This window comes from Lacerta agilis, chromosome 6 (assembly GCF_009819535.1).
Source record: "Lacerta agilis isolate rLacAgi1 chromosome 6, rLacAgi1.pri, whole genome shotgun sequence".
Classification (NCBI taxonomy): Eukaryota; Metazoa; Chordata; class Lepidosauria; order Squamata; family Lacertidae; genus Lacerta; species Lacerta agilis.
The window spans coordinates 18777386-18798107 of record NC_046317.1 but is presented as its reverse complement, the minus strand read 5'-3'; the positions used below and the strand labels follow the sequence as shown (position 1 = coordinate 18798107).

The 20722-nt window shown below is 41.4% G+C and overlaps 1 protein-coding gene across 1 annotated transcript in view; it reads right to left on the bottom strand.

Moving 5' to 3' along the window:
* COL11A1 (collagen type XI alpha 1 chain) overlaps positions 1-20722 on the bottom strand; it is a 254149-nt gene that overhangs the window by 30236 nt on the left and 203191 nt on the right. Inside the window, exons 47-54 of the mRNA XM_033151495.1 lie at positions 18521-18574; positions 18096-18149; positions 17936-17989; positions 9868-9921; positions 8629-8736; positions 8068-8121; positions 7141-7194; positions 5771-5824 (exon numbers count right to left, since the gene is read on the bottom strand). Of these exons, the coding sequence (XP_033007386.1) occupies positions 5771-5824; positions 7141-7194; positions 8068-8121; positions 8629-8736; positions 9868-9921; positions 17936-17989; positions 18096-18149; positions 18521-18574 (486 nt within the window). The remainder of the gene's footprint in view (positions 1-5770; positions 5825-7140; positions 7195-8067; positions 8122-8628; positions 8737-9867; positions 9922-17935; positions 17990-18095; positions 18150-18520; positions 18575-20722) is intronic.

The following is a 20722-nucleotide window of genomic DNA, read 5'->3' as shown; positions in this document are numbered from 1 at the left end:
AAGCTTTAAGCTAACTGTTTCACAGAGAGAATTTCACAGGGAAAGATACTATCTCCTCACCCTCAGCATTTTTGGCTAGTTGGAGAGAAACACTAACAAATTCTTGAAGTTTTGAGGAGACAGAATTTAATTGCCAGATGCAGCACCGTTGATTTAAAGGCTTCCTGGAATGACCAATTGACTGTTGTGGTGGAAGAAGAAACTGATTTGGAAAGACACTCAAAAGTGTGAAAGAGAAAAAAAGGGAAAGGAGGAGGGCTTCCGCCTGGGAAAATGTGAGGGGTGAAATAAGGTGAGAACACACACCAGAGATGGGAGTGCAAGAGTGAAAGGAGAAAGGGCAATGGATATGTTAGTCAAAATGATTGTGGAGCCCAGGGGGGCTTCTGCTTCCAAGCAGTGAATCTGCACTCAATCTCCCTGTTACTGAGTAGGTGGAAATATAAATTCATAGTGGCATTGCTTTCCAGAAGGGTTCTGGAGTCACAGCACCGTAAGAAAAACCAGCAGTGTCGCTTGTGAAATGCAGATTGTGCCACAGAATTGTCACTGCAGCTTCTAGGAGAAGCACATTCTGCTCTTTTGAGAAATGATCCCACCGGAAGTCAAACTTTTTATTTTTATGCCACCCGTGTCAACAGGAGAGGTTTACAACACATGCCTAACTGTGTCTACTGAGACGTAAATGCTATTGAATTCAGTTAAGTGGAATTGGGGTTTCAGCCTTAGTCAGGGGAAGAAGAGCTGTAACTCAATGGCAGAACACCTGCTTTGCATGCAGAAGGTCCCAAATTCAATCCCTGTGCATCTCCAGTTAGGACTAAGAGACTCCTGTGTCTGAAACTCTGGACAGCTACCAGTCTGTGTAGATATTGAGCTAGATTGGGGTAGGCAACCTAAGGCCCATGGGCCACAAGTGGCCCACGGGAGTCATTTAACCACCCTACCCCCTGAGCCACCCCTGAACCAAGCCACTCACTCAGCAAGTCCCTGCGTGCTGCACTAAACCAGCACAGCATGGTGTGGGGACTCGCTTCCGCGGCACTGAAAATCATCTCTGCGCAGACGCAGGAAATCGCGGACATGGGCGCTCGCACAATCCAGCCCACAGAGGGATCTCCGCTGGAGTGAACCAGCCCAGGTGAGGTAAACCTTGCCAACCCCTGAGCTACATCATCCAGTGGTCTGATTCAGTATGAGGTAGCTTTCTATGCTCCTCAGTTTCCCAGAGATATTGCTAGAGACCATAGCTGATGGATAGGACAGATGTTTTGCACGGAGAAGGTCCATGTTCCATCTCCAGCACCTCCTGTTTGAAAAAAAGGATCTGATAGTAGGTGATAGTGACTACCTTGGTCTTAGAACCTGGAGAGCTGCTGCTGGTCAGAGTATAGTCATGTCTTGGTTGTCGAACGGAATCCGTTCCCAAAGTCCGTTCAACTTCCGAAAACGTTCAGCAACCAAGGTGTGGCTTCCAATTGGCTGCAGGAGCTTCCTGCACTCAATCAGAAGCCACGGAAGCCATGTCGGATGTTTGGGTTCCAAAGAACGTTTGCAAACCGGAACACCCACTTCCGGGTTTGTGCTGTTCGGGAGCCCAAACCTTCGACTTGCAAGATGTTTGGGGTCCAAGGTACAACTGTATATACAAAACTGAGCTTGGTGGATAAACAATAGACGGACAAACAGTATGAGGCTGCTTCCTATGATTTTAGCATGTTAAGCCCAATTCCACACATAGGCTTATGCTAGTAATTTGTGATGGACCAATGATCTAGGAGTGGGGTGGAGGACCAGCACGCCTTCAGTTCCCAAAGAGTTTCCCAAAAAAGTTTTTTGGGGAATGTGTGGATTTGGTAGGTTCATATTTAATGGGAACTTAAATTTCTCCCTCATCCCTAAGCAAGATTAAATGATAATTCTAGATAACCTTTGTACTAGGATGGGTTGCCACCATCTTGTAGTTCAGCTGATGGGACAAAATGACCAGGAGTGAATGAGCTTCCCCAGGCTTGGGGAGCACATGTCTATGAGATGTAAAACTCCTTTGCTCCCAAGGATTAGGACTGTCCATTCATTCACCCCCGCCCCTTTTTAAAGCCTCTCGGAGGTATTGCACACTTCCTTCAAGCGTGCTGTGCTTGGATGAAACAAAGTTACAATGGCAAAAAGCCTTTTCCCTCAGCTCTAATAAACTTATTCATTGTTAAATCTTCGACCGAGTCATATCCCACTTCTAGTGGAAAGATTACTAATGCCACAGTAATCGTTTTCAGCATTATAAATGTGCAGTAAGTTGGTGGAACAAATAGATTATTGTGTAAAATAGATAAAACTAATTAAGCATGTCAGCTCACTCAAGCCAATTATATAGAACAGTTTATCTCATTTTGTTAAATAGATTATGGCTTACATTTAATGCTGCTGTATGTTTAAAAAACTGTTAAAAATTCAACTAATTAGTTGAGAAAGAGGGTTTAGATGATCATACATCTGCATAGATTATTGTGTATCTGCAAAGCGTCGAAAGACTAATGATAGTGGGATAATTACAGACCTATCAACTTTTTGAAGGTTACTAAAACATTGCTATTTTTTTTCTGAAGACATTGTTTTTTTATTTTGCACTGAACATTCTTCTATCTTACATCATTATCTTAAAACATATTACTTGGGAGTAAGCTTCACTCAATGAATTTATGACTATAGTGTTTTCTAAGCAACAGAATATAAAGTAGTGACATGTGGTTATTTTCTGAGTGAGGCCAAATGGAATTATCGCCACAGACAAGCAACTTACTTTTTTTTTTAAAAAAAGAAAAAGAGTATTATTATTATTATAATATTATTATTATTATTAGCAGGCATATATGCAGGCATATGGATATACAAACGAAACAGAAAAAAAATAAAATATCTTGGCCATTCTTGTTGTTCCATGATAAAACTCCTCTGAAAAATGCATTTTTTTTGTTTGGGCTGCCAACGAATCAAATAATTTTTAGTTCATTAACCTGCCTTTTCAACCGGTTAACCAATTTAGTTTCAATGAATTTGTATTTTGCCAACACTTCCATAGTGGTAACTTTCTGATACATTGAAAAAGGGCATGATAATAAACAGAGAAACAAGAGCTAGAGCTGACTCCTGAGAATGATGCAGATAATTCATAGCATTACAAACCTCAGAACTGCTTTTCTTAATAGCTCTGTGTATGTGTAGAATGTGATATAGGCAAACAGGAGTCACACAATAATTTGGTAGCGTTGTTGTTGTTGTTAAGAAGCAGAAGTAGAAGGCTCATTTTACCATATGTGGTGAACATGGAGAATAGCTTTTGGGAGATGATTTATAATTAGTTGAAAGGGATATTTAAAGTAACTTTCCTAAAAAGATCAGACGCTTTCTTACTAGGGAAAACTGGAGCAGATATCCCTCCCTGAAGATAAATCTCTTTCTTTATGAAATGACGGCAACACAAATACTATGCACACAAAAATGGTGCAATGAGGTGGCACCTACCAAGGAAGAATGGCAGCTGAAATTGATAAAATATGTAGAATTGGCAAGTTTGACGTGTAAAATTAGAGATCGGAGAGAGACTGGTTTTTTAAAAGTTTGGGAAATGTTTTCAGAATACTTAAAAACTCAGTGTAAGTATGTTAAAACACAAATAGGGTTTGAGTAAGAACAGCAGTGGGGGTGAACTTTTTGTTTTTATTTTGTAAAAAGGTGAAAGTATAGAGTGACTATAATATGCAGCATAAATTGAAATTTTGGGGAAACCATGGAGGGAGGGAGGGGAAGTCATAGGTGGAATGATTGTTAAATTTGAAATGTTGTTGAATTGTTTAAAAATCTATAAATAAAATTATAGAAAATAATGAAATTTGTCTGTAATAAACTGTGGTTTAACGGGGATTATAGTTTCTTTGGACATTTAAAATATTCAGTATACTACTACTGAGAGAACAACAGGATTTCCCATCCTGATGAGCTTTTAACCAACTCTCCATCTTGCTTTCCCCAGTTCCAGCTCAGCCATCTGAAGCAGTTGGTTGTCAGCTACAAAAGCTGATGCCGTTTTGTAATAAAAAGGTGATTAAAAGTTAGTCTCAAGGTGCCATCAAACACATTTCTTTCATCACGGAAGACTAACACATGGGTTTTATATTGTATTAATATTTTAGCTTTCACTCCCTGTTGCTGGAACACACCAGAACAAAAAACAGCCCTAAAAAACCCAAACTACTGCGCCCTTAAGCCACAGGCGTGCTGATTAAAATTTGTCTCAATTAAATAGATCAAAGCTTGCTGCACTAGTTTCAATGAATTAACATATAATAATGAGCAATGGTTTTTTTTTTTCCTTTTAGAAAAATGGCAATTCTAGGGGAAAAACAACAGAACAGGAAGAGCTGAATAATGCATTTGCACTAGGGTCTCTTAAAAAAAAATGACCATGCACTCATTACAAAATGCATTCAACATGTATTATAGCCATTCTGACCCTGTTCTAACATACAGTAATTGCTCATCATCACCAACTCTATGATCCACAACTCAGGTACAATGCCGAATTTAAGTTAAGTGTATTTATACCCCTAAAGGTCACTGGTACCAAGGGACTGCTCTGATGCAATCTCACACACAATTCATAACTTCTCTGTAAGTAAGAAAGGAAACAACACACCTTCCCAAATATGTTACATTTCTGTTAAAACTGTTTATACTGTGTACAAGTTGGATCTTGAAGCTACACACAGAGAAAAAATATCACATCAATGGATTGCCATAAACATGATTTTTGACATTATTATGCCTTCCTATGAGAGTGATCCCAGATTGAGGATGTGTGACATAAATCAACTTATAGTGGTACCTTGGGTTACAGACGCTTCAGGTTACAGACTCCGCTAACCCAGAAATAGTACCTCGGGTTAAGAGCTTTGCTTCAGGATGAGAACAGAAATCAAACGGCGGTGGCGGCACAGCAGCAGCGGGAGGCCCCATTAGCTAAAGTGGTACCTCAGGTTAAGAAGAATTTCAGGTAAAGAACGGACCTCCAGAACGAATTAAGTTCTTAACCTGAGGTACCACTGTAATTACTTTACCTGAGGTACTACTGTAATTACTTTTCTGCAATTGCATTGCAGAAACAGTTGCTGTCAAAACTCCACCTTTATAGTACAGTCAAACCTCAGTTGTCAAACATAATCCATTCCAGAAGCATATTCGGCTTCTAAAATGTTCGACAACCAAGGTGTGGCTTCTGATTGGTCGCAGGAACTTCCTGCACTCAAGCGGAAACTGTGTCGGACGTTCGGCTTCCGAAAAACGTTCGGAAACCAGAGCTTTTACTTCCGGGTTTTCGGCGGCTCAGGAGCCGAAACGTTTCAAAACAGAGGCGTTCGGGATCCGAGGTTTGCTTGTAACTTGAAGTTGAAATGGGCTGTACCAGAAGTGGCCATGAATTATGGCATGAAAGACTTCGGCTTGTGTGGTGAGATTTTTCCCCTACCTCTCCCCATGCACCTACTGCAACCCCAAAAACTGCCTTGGGGTGGGTTGGGGGTCAGGAGAGCCCCCAGAACAGCACATGGGGGAAGGAGGGAAGAGAAGGGGCAATTGGGTTCTTTGTGCTATTTTTTAATAGGAAAACAAGCCCACTAAAACTTGAACTTGGGGGGGGGGGACACACACAATGTTAGGGAAATGATATTGAGGTAAAATGCCAGGGGAAAAACTTGCATAGAGAAGCATGACTTACTCTCTTCCCAGGAGGTCCAGGGGGTCCTGCTTCACCTGAAGGACCTGGTGGACCCTGGAAAAATAAAAATATCTGTATGAATACCCTTGGTACGTGCCACTGAAGATCAGGAAATATTGTATTGACACAGAACCGTCCTTGACACTTCCAGATATATTTGATCAGGGATCCTTTGTGGTGACAGTTGTACAAATGGACAGACCTCAAACAGTTTCTGCATCAATTACCACCCCCCCCAAAAAAAAAGTCTGCATGAAAATTCGTATGAATTTACATGTGCAGTACTCCTAATATACACATTTCTGAATGGACATTTTCCTAATATGTGCATAGTTTTTTGACAAACGATTCTCCCCTGATATAATGCACTTTGCATTTTATTTCTATAAATATGTGCATTTTTGTGTGCACTGTCCCCTAATGTTTTTGCTCAAGAAGTGCATCACAAATCCACCCCAACCCCCAAATTCCTAGATAGTAATTACTCATTCACCTCTATTATAAGTGAATAACTGGAAAGGCCAACAAGCTTTTATCTCAGGATGCCCCTGGCTTTTCACATCTAGGTTTCATTATCAGTGGAATTAATAAAGTTTAAACAGAGTAGTGTGTCCCCTTCTTAAATACATATTACAGAGGCACCACTGGACATTCTTCTGGAACTTCTTTGTATTGTTATTTTAGATCTCATGCGGAAATTGTTCAATTTGGTTGTGTACTTCTTTTGTTTTACATTTTTTTGGTCTATGATTATTTGCAATTATGAAATGATGTGATTTTTATATGTTGTAAGCTGCCCTGAGCATGGTTTTAACTTTGGAAAGGCAGCTCACAAATAAAATTATTGTGATTGATATTGAAAAGACGTTTTGATCTGATGTGGTGAGCTGGAATTCAGGCATGCCTAAAATTCCCATTCCCCACTAACTTTGTCCAAAGTAGCTCTCTAAATTCCTGGTAGATGCCTGTCCACAAAAGCATTTTATATATCACTTTCTTCACAGTGTCTACCTTGCTGCTCATTCAAAGAATACACACAGCATAAAATTCATTCCCAAATGGCCGTGTCATGCAGCTGGTCTTTGGAAAGACCTGTGTAAGTCCAAGCAAAGTTTAATTTGGAAGTAACCTATGAATTGTTCTGGATCTCAACTAACTACTTCCCTCTGGTCCTTATTCATCCACTTCCAGTACTTGTTTCCCACTGAGAAAAGATTGAAATTTGAGAAGAAAATGCAATCAATGGTTGCATTATTTTGCTTTCATTTTGTGTGTGTGTCCTCATATGCTCCAGGAATGCAACTTGCAATTTTTTAGTGAAAATCCACACATTCCAAATATTACAAGATTATTAGAGATATTTTACTTACAGGTTGGCCGGCGTCACCATCTTCTCCTTTCTCCCCTCCTGTACCATCAGTCCCCTAGGAAGAAAAAGACAACGTTTGTCTCACTTAACCGTGCCTGAATTTTGTATCCTGTACAGAAAAAATGACGTTCATTTAGAAGAACTACTACGGACTTGCAGAAAAGATTGCTCGTGTAAATCCCACACTTCATCTAATTGCTCTCAAGAGGGACTTGCATATGGTTCTCAGGCAGCCTCTCCTATAGGCAGTTTTGCAAGGCCAATCCTAATTAGCTTTAGCAGCATTCATTCTCAGACACTTGCTTGGTCTGGGCAAAGTAGCCAACTGGAACAAAAATTCAATGTATAATAGTTCAAATATTGGACTAAGAGTGTGGAGATCCAGGTTCCAATCCTCAGTCATAGAGTTCCTGGTTAACCTTGGGCCACCCTCAGAGGGTTGTTTTGTGTGTAACATGGGTACCTGTGACCTGCTTGGTGGGATATATATATATATATATATATATATATATATATATATATATATGACATAAAACAACCGTCCAGATTAAATGATCTACTTATGGTTAGAACATGGCTTCTCTTCCATTAAAGGCAAAAGAAAAAATGGGCCAGTCCCCCGAACAGAGCTTTTTGCTCAAAGCATATTTTCACAAACAAGACTCTCCAACCACAGGCCTCCACCAAGCCACATGCCAAGATTGCAGGTTCGATCCCCGTATGGCACAGCTACATATTCCTGTATTGCAGGGGGCTGGACTTGATGATCCCCAGTGTCTCTGCCAACTCTACAATTCTATGATTCTATGATACAATGCAATCTTATCTGCATCTACAGAGAAGCCGCCTCACAGAGTTTGACGTGACTCATTCCCGGGTAAATGTGTACAGGATTGCTACTAGCCACCTGAATTGTCAAGATACTCACAGCAGGCCCGGGTTCACCAGGGGGACCAGGGTCACCAGGAAAGCCAACAGGACCCTACAGAGACAGAAAGCAAGTTAAGGTTGATATCACCAACTAAAGATAGGAACAAGTAGCAACAAACAGCCAAGTTATTATTGGCAGACACAGTGTAGAATTAACCGAGGTTTAGTGCAGAAGTAGGATGCCTGTTTTGCTAATAGGGGCCCCATCTTCTTGAAGGTAATATGTTGTGTGGGCAAGGCCGAAGCCAGAAGTAGGTGGGAGCAGAGCCAAAAGTGGGAGTATTTCCCTATATTTCTTTGTATTTCAACCACCCCTTCCTCGCTCTCTGTCCTTCAATGTCAAATTCTCCCTCTGCCTTCTCACCCACTGAGCTGTTAGGGGTACGACTAGAGGTCTTGGACTAGGCTTCTGAAATAAGTCTGAGGGTTGTATAGAGTTACCTTCATGGCTGCTGTGGCTCTAGCATGTCAGAAAGAATAAACTCATGGAACAGGGCTGTATTGCATTACAAATCCATTGCCTTATTTTACTTTATTTTTAAATGATAGGGTCACTTACTGGGTTACCCTTAGGTCCGTCATCACCTGGAGGTCCTTTAATACCTGCTGGTCCAGCTGCCCCTGGTGGTCCAGCCTCACCCTTTTCACCCCTTTCTCCTTTTGGACCCTGAGAAGGACAGACAATTGTCAGGGCATTATGTAACTAGCACAGGGGCAGAAAAGGAAATCAGCTGTAGAACGTTCTGAAGAGATAATCGCCACATTTTAATGGGGAAAGCTTTGTAACATATTGAACTCCCCACCCACAATATATATATATATATATATATATATATATATATATATATATATATATATATGTGTGTGTGTGTGTGTGTGTGTGTGTAGAACACCTGTAGAAGGTCCAGATCAGCCTCCAGATTGGAAAGTAGTCCCATTGCCAATCACGTTTTTGGCATCATTTATTTTTCCGATTGCAAGAATGCAGGGAGGGGGTAAGAAATGGGAAAGGAATTTATTGGTGTGCAAACTTCCCATCAGATGTCAAGGAAATAGGCATCAATCAGACTTTTAGAAGACATCTGAAGGCAGCCCCTGTACAGGAAGGTTTTTTAATGTTTGATTTTTTGTGTGTTTTAATATTTTGTTGGTAGATACCCAGAGTGGTTGGGGCAACCCAGTCAGATGGGCGGTATATAAATGAAATCATCATCATCATTGAATTATCCTCTGTAAAGCAAGGGCTATTGGATAAATGTTGGTAGAATTCAGTCCCTAATCTGTAGGCCAATAAAATGTTGATGGGCATCAATGAGTCCTTCCAGAATGAAACCCCAAGGAAGCCAATTGGGGCCAGGGCAGTTTCTTCAGATCAACAGGCAAGAGGACCCAGCAGATCAGCTGGGTCAGAAAAATAGGCAGACAGGGCAGGGATCCACTGAGGAATCCAGGAACTGGGGTGAACTACTGGAGAGCTGAAGAAAAAGATGTAGCCTAATTTCTGAACCAGCAACCCCCAATATTTGAAAGGCTGAGCTTCCAGAGCCCATTGAGTATGTCCAGGCAGCTGAGCTGTGTAGGTTTACTAGACAATCAGATTGTAGCTAATGACAAAAAATCTTTGGACTGAGTGCAAGGGCTCTTTCTCTCATTCATATACCCAGGAAACACCTATAACCCCTGATGCAATGAAATAAAGACATGGTATCCCTTGAAGTTGTAGAATGGTTAAGGCTACGTTACAATAACACTTTATCCAATGTTATTTTTAAAAAAAAAAACAAAAAAAAACACTTACCCCTGTTCCAGCTTCTCCAGGAGGGCCAGGGTTACCAGCTTCCCCAGGTTCACCCTACAAGAGTCCAGAATTATTTCAGAAAAATCAAACATCATTTTCTGCTATTACCTGAATTCTCATCAAACAGCATTATTTCTCTCTATCTCCTCCCCCGCCCCTCACTTTGTCTGAAAGTAAATCCCAGAGAATTAGGAAATGCTAATGGAAAACTACTTCAAAGTGATTTACTTTAATTGAAAGTGATGTCAGGCGCTCAAACTAGGGAAAGAATGATAAATAAACATAGCGACAAATAATGAAATAACATGCAGACGAATAATAAAATCTTCACTGCAGGCCTCAAATGCAAACACGGCACAATTTATTGGCGATGATAGCTGTTTAGTACACCAGATGGCTTGCAAGCCATATGTAAACGATCTGTGCAAATGCAACATTTATACAGTATTAAAAAAAATGTTTAAGTAAATTTATTCTTCTCTTGAGCCCAAAACCCAGAATCACACAAAACCTAAATATATCATTTCAGTAATGAGCAGTGATGGGTGAACTCCCTTTGGCTTGATTTGGAATTGGCTCAAAACTTATGAGGTTTCTTGGCAAAGCATTTTGGGAAAGCTCGTATGAGGAAAGCTCAGTGCTTCCTCTTTTTGTCTGTAATGCTGGTGTGAGCATGCTGAGGGTGCTAGGCGCATATGCAGCATCACACTGCCCACTTAGAAAATTGTGATTTGATTTGGTAACCACCTGCGTGACTGAAGTTGTAATGGACACAAATGGCACAGCGAAGGGCTCAGACATTCCCCCAGTTTATTTGCTCAAGCAGCTCAGTAAATTAAAAGGTCATGAAGTTCCACAGCAGTCAATGACATTTTAGAAACCCAACAAGCTTCCTTATTCCAAGTCAGACTATTCGTTCATCTAGCTCTGCCTTGTCAACTTTGATTGTCACTGTCTCTGCAGCATCTCAGTAGAAGGTCCCTTGTAGGCCGTACAACCCAATCCTTTTAACTGTGGGAGACATGGATCGAAGGAAGGGCTTTCTACATGTGATGCATATGAGCTATAACACTGAGCTTCCCCTTTCATTGAAAGTCAGGAGTTAACATTAAGGAACTTCTGTGAATGCATCTAGAAAGCAGCTTCCTTTCGGTACCTGATCTGTTGAAAGCTGCCGGCCATATGTGAGCAGAATCTCATTTAACATTCCAAGCTGGACCAAAACTTCCAGGGGAAACAGTGCTCAATTCCTAATAAACCTGAGCATTATGAGTTGCATAAATTTGCATACTGAACCAGGTAACTATGGACCACTAGTTATGACTGACTGTATTCTAGCAACCTGATCCTTTGTTTCCAAGCAAATGGCAGCTACTCAAAATAATGAGTCGCATGGTATCAATACTTCTGACGTTAACACTCCACTTTGTTGGCGAAAGCCCATCAAGAGAAACTTGAGTAGAAAAGGGTTGAGGGACATGCCTTTACATCACACAGATTCTTCCAGCTTCTCCACATCCTAGTCCTTTTTTCTATTCACAGAGGCTTCCCACACAATTAAGAACCCTATTCAGATGCCTATTTTAAACTTTTCTGATGTACTCGGTGCAATCTGCTGCTCATAAAGCAATATGTTACCTGAGACAGAGAGCTGCCACTACGACAGCACCTCATCTCGGGTTCTCTCCCAGCTCTTTCAAGAACACAGGGATGGATGTTGCCTTGGCATCCAATAAATAAGGTTGAGTCCAGAGTCTCACTCTGTGCAGCAAAAGATTGCATCAAGGTCTGAGACTAGAATAGTTTTACGTCTTTCCAGGAATGGCAACTGGGTAAACACAGACCCATCCACAGCTGAGGACTGCAGGTGCTTATCATCAAGATATGGACATATAAAAATGCCTTATATGGCCATTGCTGACCACTTTGACTGGTAGTGACTCCCCAAGGCATCAGGCTGTGGTCAGTGGTATGCAGTGAATTTTTTTGTGGGAGAACAGTTGGGGCCGGAGGCGCCAGCTTGCAAGGCTGATTGGAGGTGGGTGACATTGTGGCATCGTGCACTTGAGCATCGTGCATCATGGCCGGGCTTTGGGAAGATGGCAGGAGGGCTCTTGGACTCATCAGAGCATCACACCTCCCTCCCTAAGTCAAGCAGAAGCTTCCTGGGCTTTTGGAAGGAGGCACCAGGCGAACATTTAGGGGACTGTCCTAGCCCCCCATGTCCACTGACGACACACCACTGGCAGCAGTCCTCTTCAGGCCCGTTACCTGAATATTCTACTCAGTTGTAGATGCCAAAGTTTGAACCGAACACTCTTTTCAAACATACTGGTGCAGTGAAACATGCTCTCATTTCAAGGCAGCCACTTCAGATTACATTTAGAAATGGGCAACAAGCACACAAGCCAAGCCAGGCTTCGTATGATCGGATTTGAAACAAGAGCATGTCAGCAATGATGGCCAGTATTCCTTCTTCCCTTTCATACAGCGGTCAAGAGTTCCCCCTCACCACTTCAAAACGCAGCCACTCTGTTTTCTTTGAAGCTTTCCTTTCTTCCCCCTTTCATTAATTGCAATTGCTATTTTTTTATTTTTTATTTTTCTTAAGTAGAGTACTTTGGGGAGAAGATGGTTTTTAAGCGGTTTGTGCTTGAGTGTAACAGAAATCCTTTAGAGTTGTGGTCTTTTCTGAGGAAAATGGAATCATTAATCATTCAGCATTGCACAGGACATTTTCACAGCAGCTGCCTTTGATCACTTTGGCCAATACATGCATGGCAGAAATAAGAAACAACAAGGTAGTTAAAAATACAATGCATTAACTGGAGCAAAATATATATGGAGTTTGCATAGAAAGATAGATGATTGATAGATAGATAGATAGATGACAGATAGATGATAGATAGATAGATAGATAGATAGATAGATAGATAGATAGATAGATGATAGGTAGATAGATGATAGGTAGATAGATGATAGGTAGATAGATAGATAGATAGATGATAGTTAGGTAGATAGATAGACAGATAGATATAGAGACAGATAGATAGATAGAGATAGGCTTTGAACATTGGTTTCAGTGACTGAATGTGATCAAATGCTGCTAACTCTCAAAATTTGGCTTGGTTTTTTGTTTTCGTTTTAAACTGTTATAGATTGTAATTCCACTATTGCCTTGCTTGAAAACCGCGCAGAGAATATTTGTTGATGGGTGGCTATGGACACCGTATTAACAGGAAAAATAGAGACATGCAGAAATGCACTATGTACAGTGGGCTGCAAATTCTAGGATGCTGAGTGCCATCTGAGGATAACTTTACTTTAGGTGAAAAAATGCTTCCAAAAAAAAAAAAAACCACCATGGAAAGGAAACAAAGATCAGACATAGAAATATATAGTGTGATTTTATTATTTTTATCCTCACTGTTCCTAGAGGATGAGAATTCAGAATTTTCCTTGCACGGTTTACATATTTTCTTTGCATGGTTTCTAAATCCGAATTAAGCCCAATTCACACAGTGTTGTGGCTTTTTTTTAATTATAAAAATGGAAGACCTAGGAAGTCCCTATGTGAAGTATGAGTAAGTGCCTTTCCTGAGACTTAAAAAGCTTGCCAGAGGAAATGAAAACCCTAGATACGGTAAGGTGAGCTACAGTTCTTTTTATTTATCTTATTGGCATAGAAAAAGAAATAAAATAAAATTGGAAGTACCCAAAATAAGTGGCTGAATCTTCCTTAGGATAGGAAGGAAGAGCACCTGGGGCTGTAAGCGAAAGAACTGGACCGCCTCGCTTTATAGGAGTCATTAAGAAGTGGCCCGTGACAAACCCAAATGATTTTGACTGACCTGTGTCTTCAGTCAGTGTTTCTGAATGCAAAGCTGTGACAGATCTGCACCTGGAGGGATAAGATCTGTGTAGTGTACCAAAAAGAATATGGAAAGGACTCGTGGTGCTCTAAGGCGAAGCAATTTAGAAAGGGCTTCAGCTATGAAAAGTGGAAAGGGAAAGTTCAAGAGGGCTCTGTCTTTTTAGCCAACTGCTAGGTCAAAAAAAAAAGCATAGGGAAATTGGAAATCTTCTGAAGAGGCCTTCAGAATACCTGACTTATTTCGTCACACCATATCTCAATATTCACAAGCAAACAAACCTGCCCAATTTTGAATCATCTGAATAACAAAAAAACAAACAAACAAACAAAAAACACCCAAATTATAGCTGCAAAACCGTGTCTTCTCCTTTTTGTTCAATTATGCCGTACATGCATCAGAATAAATTATACCTCTCCAGAACATGCCTCAGCATTTTTTAAATCACAGTGGCACCTCTACTTTCATTGACCTCCAGTTACGTATCCTTCGGGATACGTCCGTGGCAAACCTGGAAGTATTTTTCCGGGTTTTGCCACGCGCGCATGCGCAGAAGCGACAGCTCGGGATCCGACCGGAGCTCTGGACTGGATCCCGTGCACAACCGGAGGTACCACTGTATATTACATGGTCACTAGTACTGATTAATTTGAGGCATCGATGAATACAGACCTTGGCCAGACCCCATCAGTATAGACAGATATATTGAGTCTGCATAATTAAAAGCATAGAACTATTTTAGATTTAATTTGATACAGAATTGAAACAAATCATCTCAATTTGCAGATGCCTTGAGATCTTAAAATTTCAACCGTATGGAAAACTTAGGTCTTTGAATCTGTAAAATTCAATTTCTGTTGAATTTACCCTAATAAGAGAGAGGTGGAGCTCAGATGAGAGAAGTGAGATTGAACCAAAGATAGTTGAATTTTGTCAAACGTGTAAGTTTTTGGTTTATGTATTAAAGAAATTCCAAATTTGACAACTTCACATATGAGACACTATTTGCTGGATTTAGATACAATCATAAAGGTTCTTAGAGTGGAGCCTGTGGCACAACGGCCAGTGTGTTTATCTGTTAACCAGAAGGTTGGTGGTTTGAGTGCACCTAGGGATGGCTAAGGCAGGATTCCTGCATGACAGGGGGTTGGACGAGATGACCATTAGGGTCCCTTCCAACTCTACAATATATGGTTCTCATGCTAGTTTTTGACATGTCCATGCCACCACAATATATAATTTCCCTTTCATATTAATGGGTGAAAGTTTCTTCTGAATGTGCCCTACAGGAGTGGCTGGGGAAACCCAGCCAGATGGGCAGGGTATAAATAATAAATTATTATTATTATAAATTATTATGGTACTTATCATCTACCCATTAAGATCTAAAAATATCGGGCAAACCATTATCTAGCAGGGAGAACCAAATGGAACCAGGATTTGAATGTGTCATTGACTCTGGAGTTCCCATGGTTTGGACACTCCAAAAAACTAACTCAATGAAATCATAGTATTACTAAAGTCCACCTCATGGACTCCTTCATATAACCTACTTTGCATAATCCTCAGGATTTCCAACCCCCATGACAGGTAAAGTTAAATCTGGTAAATGAGGTAAATCCAAGGTGTACAGATTGCCTCATATTTTCAAGAAATGAAAGTCCTGCTGTGTTTCATCTTCTCAAAACTCATTTTTGTTTTTATGTTAGATCATTACATTAAAATGGTATGTGTGTGGTTCTATTCAACTGAAGAGAACCAACAGGAATAAATTGCATTACATAAACATGTCCTTTCCTGCATATAACGGGATGGAAAAAGGTCTAATCTGGATGCTGATCTTCCCAACAAAAAGCTAATAAAATACACCAGATAGTAAAAGCAGTGTTGGAAGAGTCTTAATTCTGGTGAAATAGCATTTAAGTCAATGTTAAGTCTACAATAAACTTAACATAGTATCAAAAACAGAATCAACCCATATACTATTACTGTTGAAATATCAGCTTGGGAGGAAGACTGGTTCTTCCGCATTCTCTCATTATTTTGTAAAAGTAAAAGAGATTCTTGTAGCACCTTAAAGACCTACAGATTTATTATGGCATAAATATTTAGTGAGTCTGCTGGTGTGAACTCCAGTCCACCGAACTTAATGCCATAATAAATGTATTGCAGTGCAATCCTACTCAAAGGTAAATACCATTGATTTCAATGGCATTTACTAGAAGGAAAGTAGTTATGGAATTGTATCCTTAGTCTTTACCACTCTACATGATTCTTTATAGATTTTGCTCAACAGACTAACGTGACTATATCTGTGGACAAGGTAAAAATTGCTATTTTGAGACACAGTAAATTTGTGCTGAAATGAGTTTGCCATGCCATTTTAGGTGAAATATTCTTCTGGAAAAAATAGTGGAACCTCTGTTTTCGAACGTAACCCATTCAGGAAGACCAAAGCATTCACAAACTGAGGATCAATGGGTGGTCGGCAAAATCCGTTGAAAAAATGGAGAAATGTGCCTCGGAAGCTGTTCAACTTCCAAGTCGCGTTCAAAAACAGAAGCAATTACTTTCGGCTTTTCAGTGTTTGGGTTCCGAATCATTCATCAATGGGGATGTTCGAGAACTGAGGTTCCACTGTATGGATATAGTTTTGAAGTTTGGCATAGATGCATATTTCTGCCTCTCCAACTTGGCACCACATATATTTGCCAAGCCGCATGCCTGTTCCTCCTCAAAGAATTACATTCTGCAACAGTTACTGGCCTATGCTTGAGTTAAACAATACTTTGTGTGTATGGGGGAAGTGTGCCTGTCCTGGATTCCTGGAGTAGGAATGTATTCACTAGCTTTTAGTTTCCCAATGAGCTATTTCTAGTAGCTCTTTGAGGCTCTTGAGTTTTAGCAGTGTTGTATGATATATATCCAAGTGATGCAAAGGTCCTAATGAAATCATGGAAGGAGAGCAGTCTGAATTGTATGCTACTCCTTTAATCAAGCTGCATGCACACAGAATAAATCATGCAAATTGCACATAATGGCACATTTCACTTTGCACAATTTAATCTGGTTCTAGATATGGAATGTTGAGATGAAACACGAGGCTCAACTCAGATCCACCTACTCTTGGGGTATCTACTCATGCTGCTTCTCTACAAGATGAAGAATGAGATGGAGGAGTGCATTCATCTGACCATTAGACTTTCCTCATTGGGCAGATAAGCAAATAATTAGGAACAATCCTGAACCTCATATTTTGTTCTTTTCCTACCTTGCACATCTTTGCTTGGTACAGCTAGAAAGCTTGAATGATTCCAATGAGAATGAACATACTGTGCCGCTTGATTTTGAGCTCTGATTATCCACCAGACCTAACCACACATTTCCAAAATTCTCACCAACCATGAAATACAGTAATTTGGATCTGTTGGTTGTTAAACAGAACAAGAAGAAACCAGGGGCACTCCCCAATGATCTATTTATTGAACATTCATCCTGGTTTGTTTGCCAGGAGATTAGACAATGGCTGTGTACACACCATATATTTAAAGCACATGACTTCTTCCAAAGAATCCTGGGAAATGTTTATTCAGAGTGCAGGGACTTATACTTTATGGGGTTCTTTGAAGGCAATCACGTGCTTTGTGTCAAAGGGACTGCTACAGTGGTGCCTCGCAAGACGAAAATAATTCGTTCTGCGAGTGTCTTCGTATAGTGATTTTTTCGTCTTGCGAAGCACCAATGCAAAATAGCGTTTTTCGCGAAATAATAATAATAATAACTTTTCCGTCTTGCGAGGCAAGCCCATTGACTTTTTCGTCTTGCGGGGCAGCCTTCCGCTAGCGAATGCCTTTCGTCTAGCGAGTTTTTCATCTAGCGAGGCATTCGTCTAGCAGGGCACCACTGTATTTTGGATTTCCCAGTGCATTTCCTTCACTTTTCTTATCACAAAGCCTGATCTTTTGGGTTAGCAGGCTTGCTGCGCAAGACCTCCCATGTCAACAATAATTGCCTGAATGTCAACCTGAATTTGTATCTGAATTCCACCTGAAAACATCAACAGCCTCGAAGCACCAGAACCAATTGGAATATGTATACAGCCGTACATCCTAAAGCGTAACATTAAAATCACTTGTGTGTGGGTCCTCTGCCACACCATTCATTGTTGTTCTTTTTAAGTTTGTTCGCTTACTTACCTTATCACCAACACCTCCAACGGAGCCAACAGATCCTGGTGGACCTTGAGGACCCTGGGATGACAAAAAGGATGTCAGTTAAATCATGCGCTTTGCTCATTTGTTTAAAAATGGGGGGGGGGGGTGAATATAAAAACTGTTCAAAGGATGCATAACTTACATCAGCTCCACTTGGACCCTGCGGACCTCTTGGGCCGGGGGGACCAGGGGGTCCCTATAGGAAACAAATACAAAATACAAATTAATCAGGTTTACATGAATTAAAGCCAGCACAAGGGCCATTAGCTTAGCATTTTACAGAACTAGCTAAGAGCTTCCAATGTATGGCAAAGGGAGTCACAATTACAGTGAATGTGCCAATTCGAGTATCGATTCTTGTAGCATTTGGACAGCCATATTGGGCTGGTTCATAAACTCAGTTGGCTATCTTACCACTAACCGTAATGATGTCTGGAGCAAGCGTCACCTGAAGATCATATGACCAAGGGATAGGAGGAGAGGGCGAGAAGAAAGACCTTGTATTTTTGTGTAATGCTCTATGTCATTCGCCCATTGAACACTGAATAGCAGAGGAGAAGGACTTACCATTGGACCAACGTCACCATTTTCCCCCTTTTCCCCTGGTGGGCCAGGAAGACCCTAGGAACAAAAAAGGGGGGAGATTTTATGTATTTAATTATCTCTTTAAATGTAAGAACATTTCATTCCTGGCCGGCCAGCGAGTACTTTCAGGGACAGACAGCAGAAGGGTTTTTAAATGCGCATTTAGCAGAACGTGTTGTGTGGCCCTTCACCTTGTTCAGACCAGTTTGTAATGAAGTAATGAAGCATTTTTTTTTCTTGGCAAGTCTGCAGTGCTTAGTAGCAACTTTGCTCAACCCCCTTGAGAAGGGGATTTGCAGGGTTTCCAGTCCTTTGTTGGAAAAGGAGCCATGGAGCAAGAAAAAAAAACCAACCAACTAAACAACATCAGAATACTTGTGCTTTCCTGTTTTATTATCTAACACGCATAAATGAGGCAGCCTCACTTTCCTTTATTGTACTGTTTTGTCCATTTCCTCCTGCTTATTTGGATGTTTAATAGACTCACTATGCTACATTCAGATGGAAAGCTGTAACAGATAGTAAGACGCATCATGAAATATATCCATTGATTGCAATAGATGAAGGAAGGTAGAGGAGTTGCATTTTTGTCTCATTACCGCTTTCTAAATAATGACAGGCATTTTCCCTTATGTAGAGCTGCACTAAATGTGGGATGTACAATGCTAATTCCTGACATCCAGATGCTTGGATTGTGCAATGAATTCATTCAGAACCCCAGCATGCTTGGACACTGCGTCATTTGGAAGAAACTGCCTTCCTCCCCTGTTAAGTATAAATTTATTCAGTTCTTTCACTCTCAAAAATTCACAAACTTTTGCTATATATTTTTCTTCTTCTGAGAGCTACATTTCCTCAGAGGCAATCTGTTGGGGTTACATGCCAGAGGTGAGCAGTCCCAGATATAGTGGGCAGACCAGACACAGTGGTGTGGGCAGGACCCCTTACCCTTTTCTTCCTGCCATCCCCATTTTCTCTCTCTGCAGCAGCGGAGGAAGCTGCTCAGGCGCCTGGGGAGGCGCACCCAGGGGCAGGGTGAGCTTCCCACAGAGCCTGGGAGCACTGCAGGGCCTCCGGAGTCTGCCTGCCTCCTCCCACTCAACCACCCTACAGCTGGGAGGGAGGCAGTGGGCAGACCGTTTGGGCAGCGCGGAGCCTGCGTGCGCCCAAGCCACCGTGTCTGTCCCAGGAGAGACACGTGGCTCAGGCATGCTGCAGGCCCCGCGGTGAGTGCTGCCTGGCATTTTGTCACCCCCCTCAGTGGTGACACCCGGGGCGTCCCACACCCACTGACCCCCCTTCCTCCACCCCTGTCTCTATGCCAGCCCCAGCCTGCCATTCCCCTCTTGAACACCAACTGCCCACCACTGTAATACAGCCTTATGACTGAATCATAGAATCATAGAGTTGGAAGAGACCACAAGGGCCATCCAGTCCAACCCCCTGCCAAGCAGGAAACACCATCAAAGCATTCCTGACAGATGGCTGTCAAGCCTCTGCTTAAAGACCTCCAAAGAAGGAGACTCCACCACACTCCTTGGTAGCAAATTCCACTGCCGAACAGCTCTCACTGTCGGGAAGATCTTCCTAATGTTTAGGTGGAATCTTCTTTCTTGTAGTTTGAATCCATTGCCCCGTGTTCGCTTCTCTGGAGCAGCAGAAAACAACCTTTCACCCTCCTCTATATGACATCCTTTTATATATTTGAACATGACTATCATATCACCCCTTAACCTTCTCTTCTGCAGGCTAAACATACCCAGCTCCCTAAGCCGTTCCTCATAAGGCATTGTTTCCAGGCCTTTGACCATTTTGGTTGCCCTCTTCTGGACACGTTCCAGCTTGTCAGTATCCTTTTTGAACTGTGGTGCCCAGAACTGGACACTGGTTGCTTTTTTTGAAGTGAAAGCATTATAATTACTCTCTCCAACATCTCAACACTGGTCCTTATTGGAAAGACGGAAAAACAAACCCACAGTCCTGTGCTTATAGGGAAATTGTTGCAGGGGCCAATGGAACATTCCTGGGCAGGAAAAGTAGGGGTGGATAGGAAACGAAAGAGGCAGGCTTCCTACTTAAGAGTATAGGATCCTAAGGAGGGAGGAAGATGCCATTCGTCTCCATGGTGATCCCTCCACTTCTACACAGCTGAACATCCTCAGGGGCAGAAACTGTGCTCCGAGT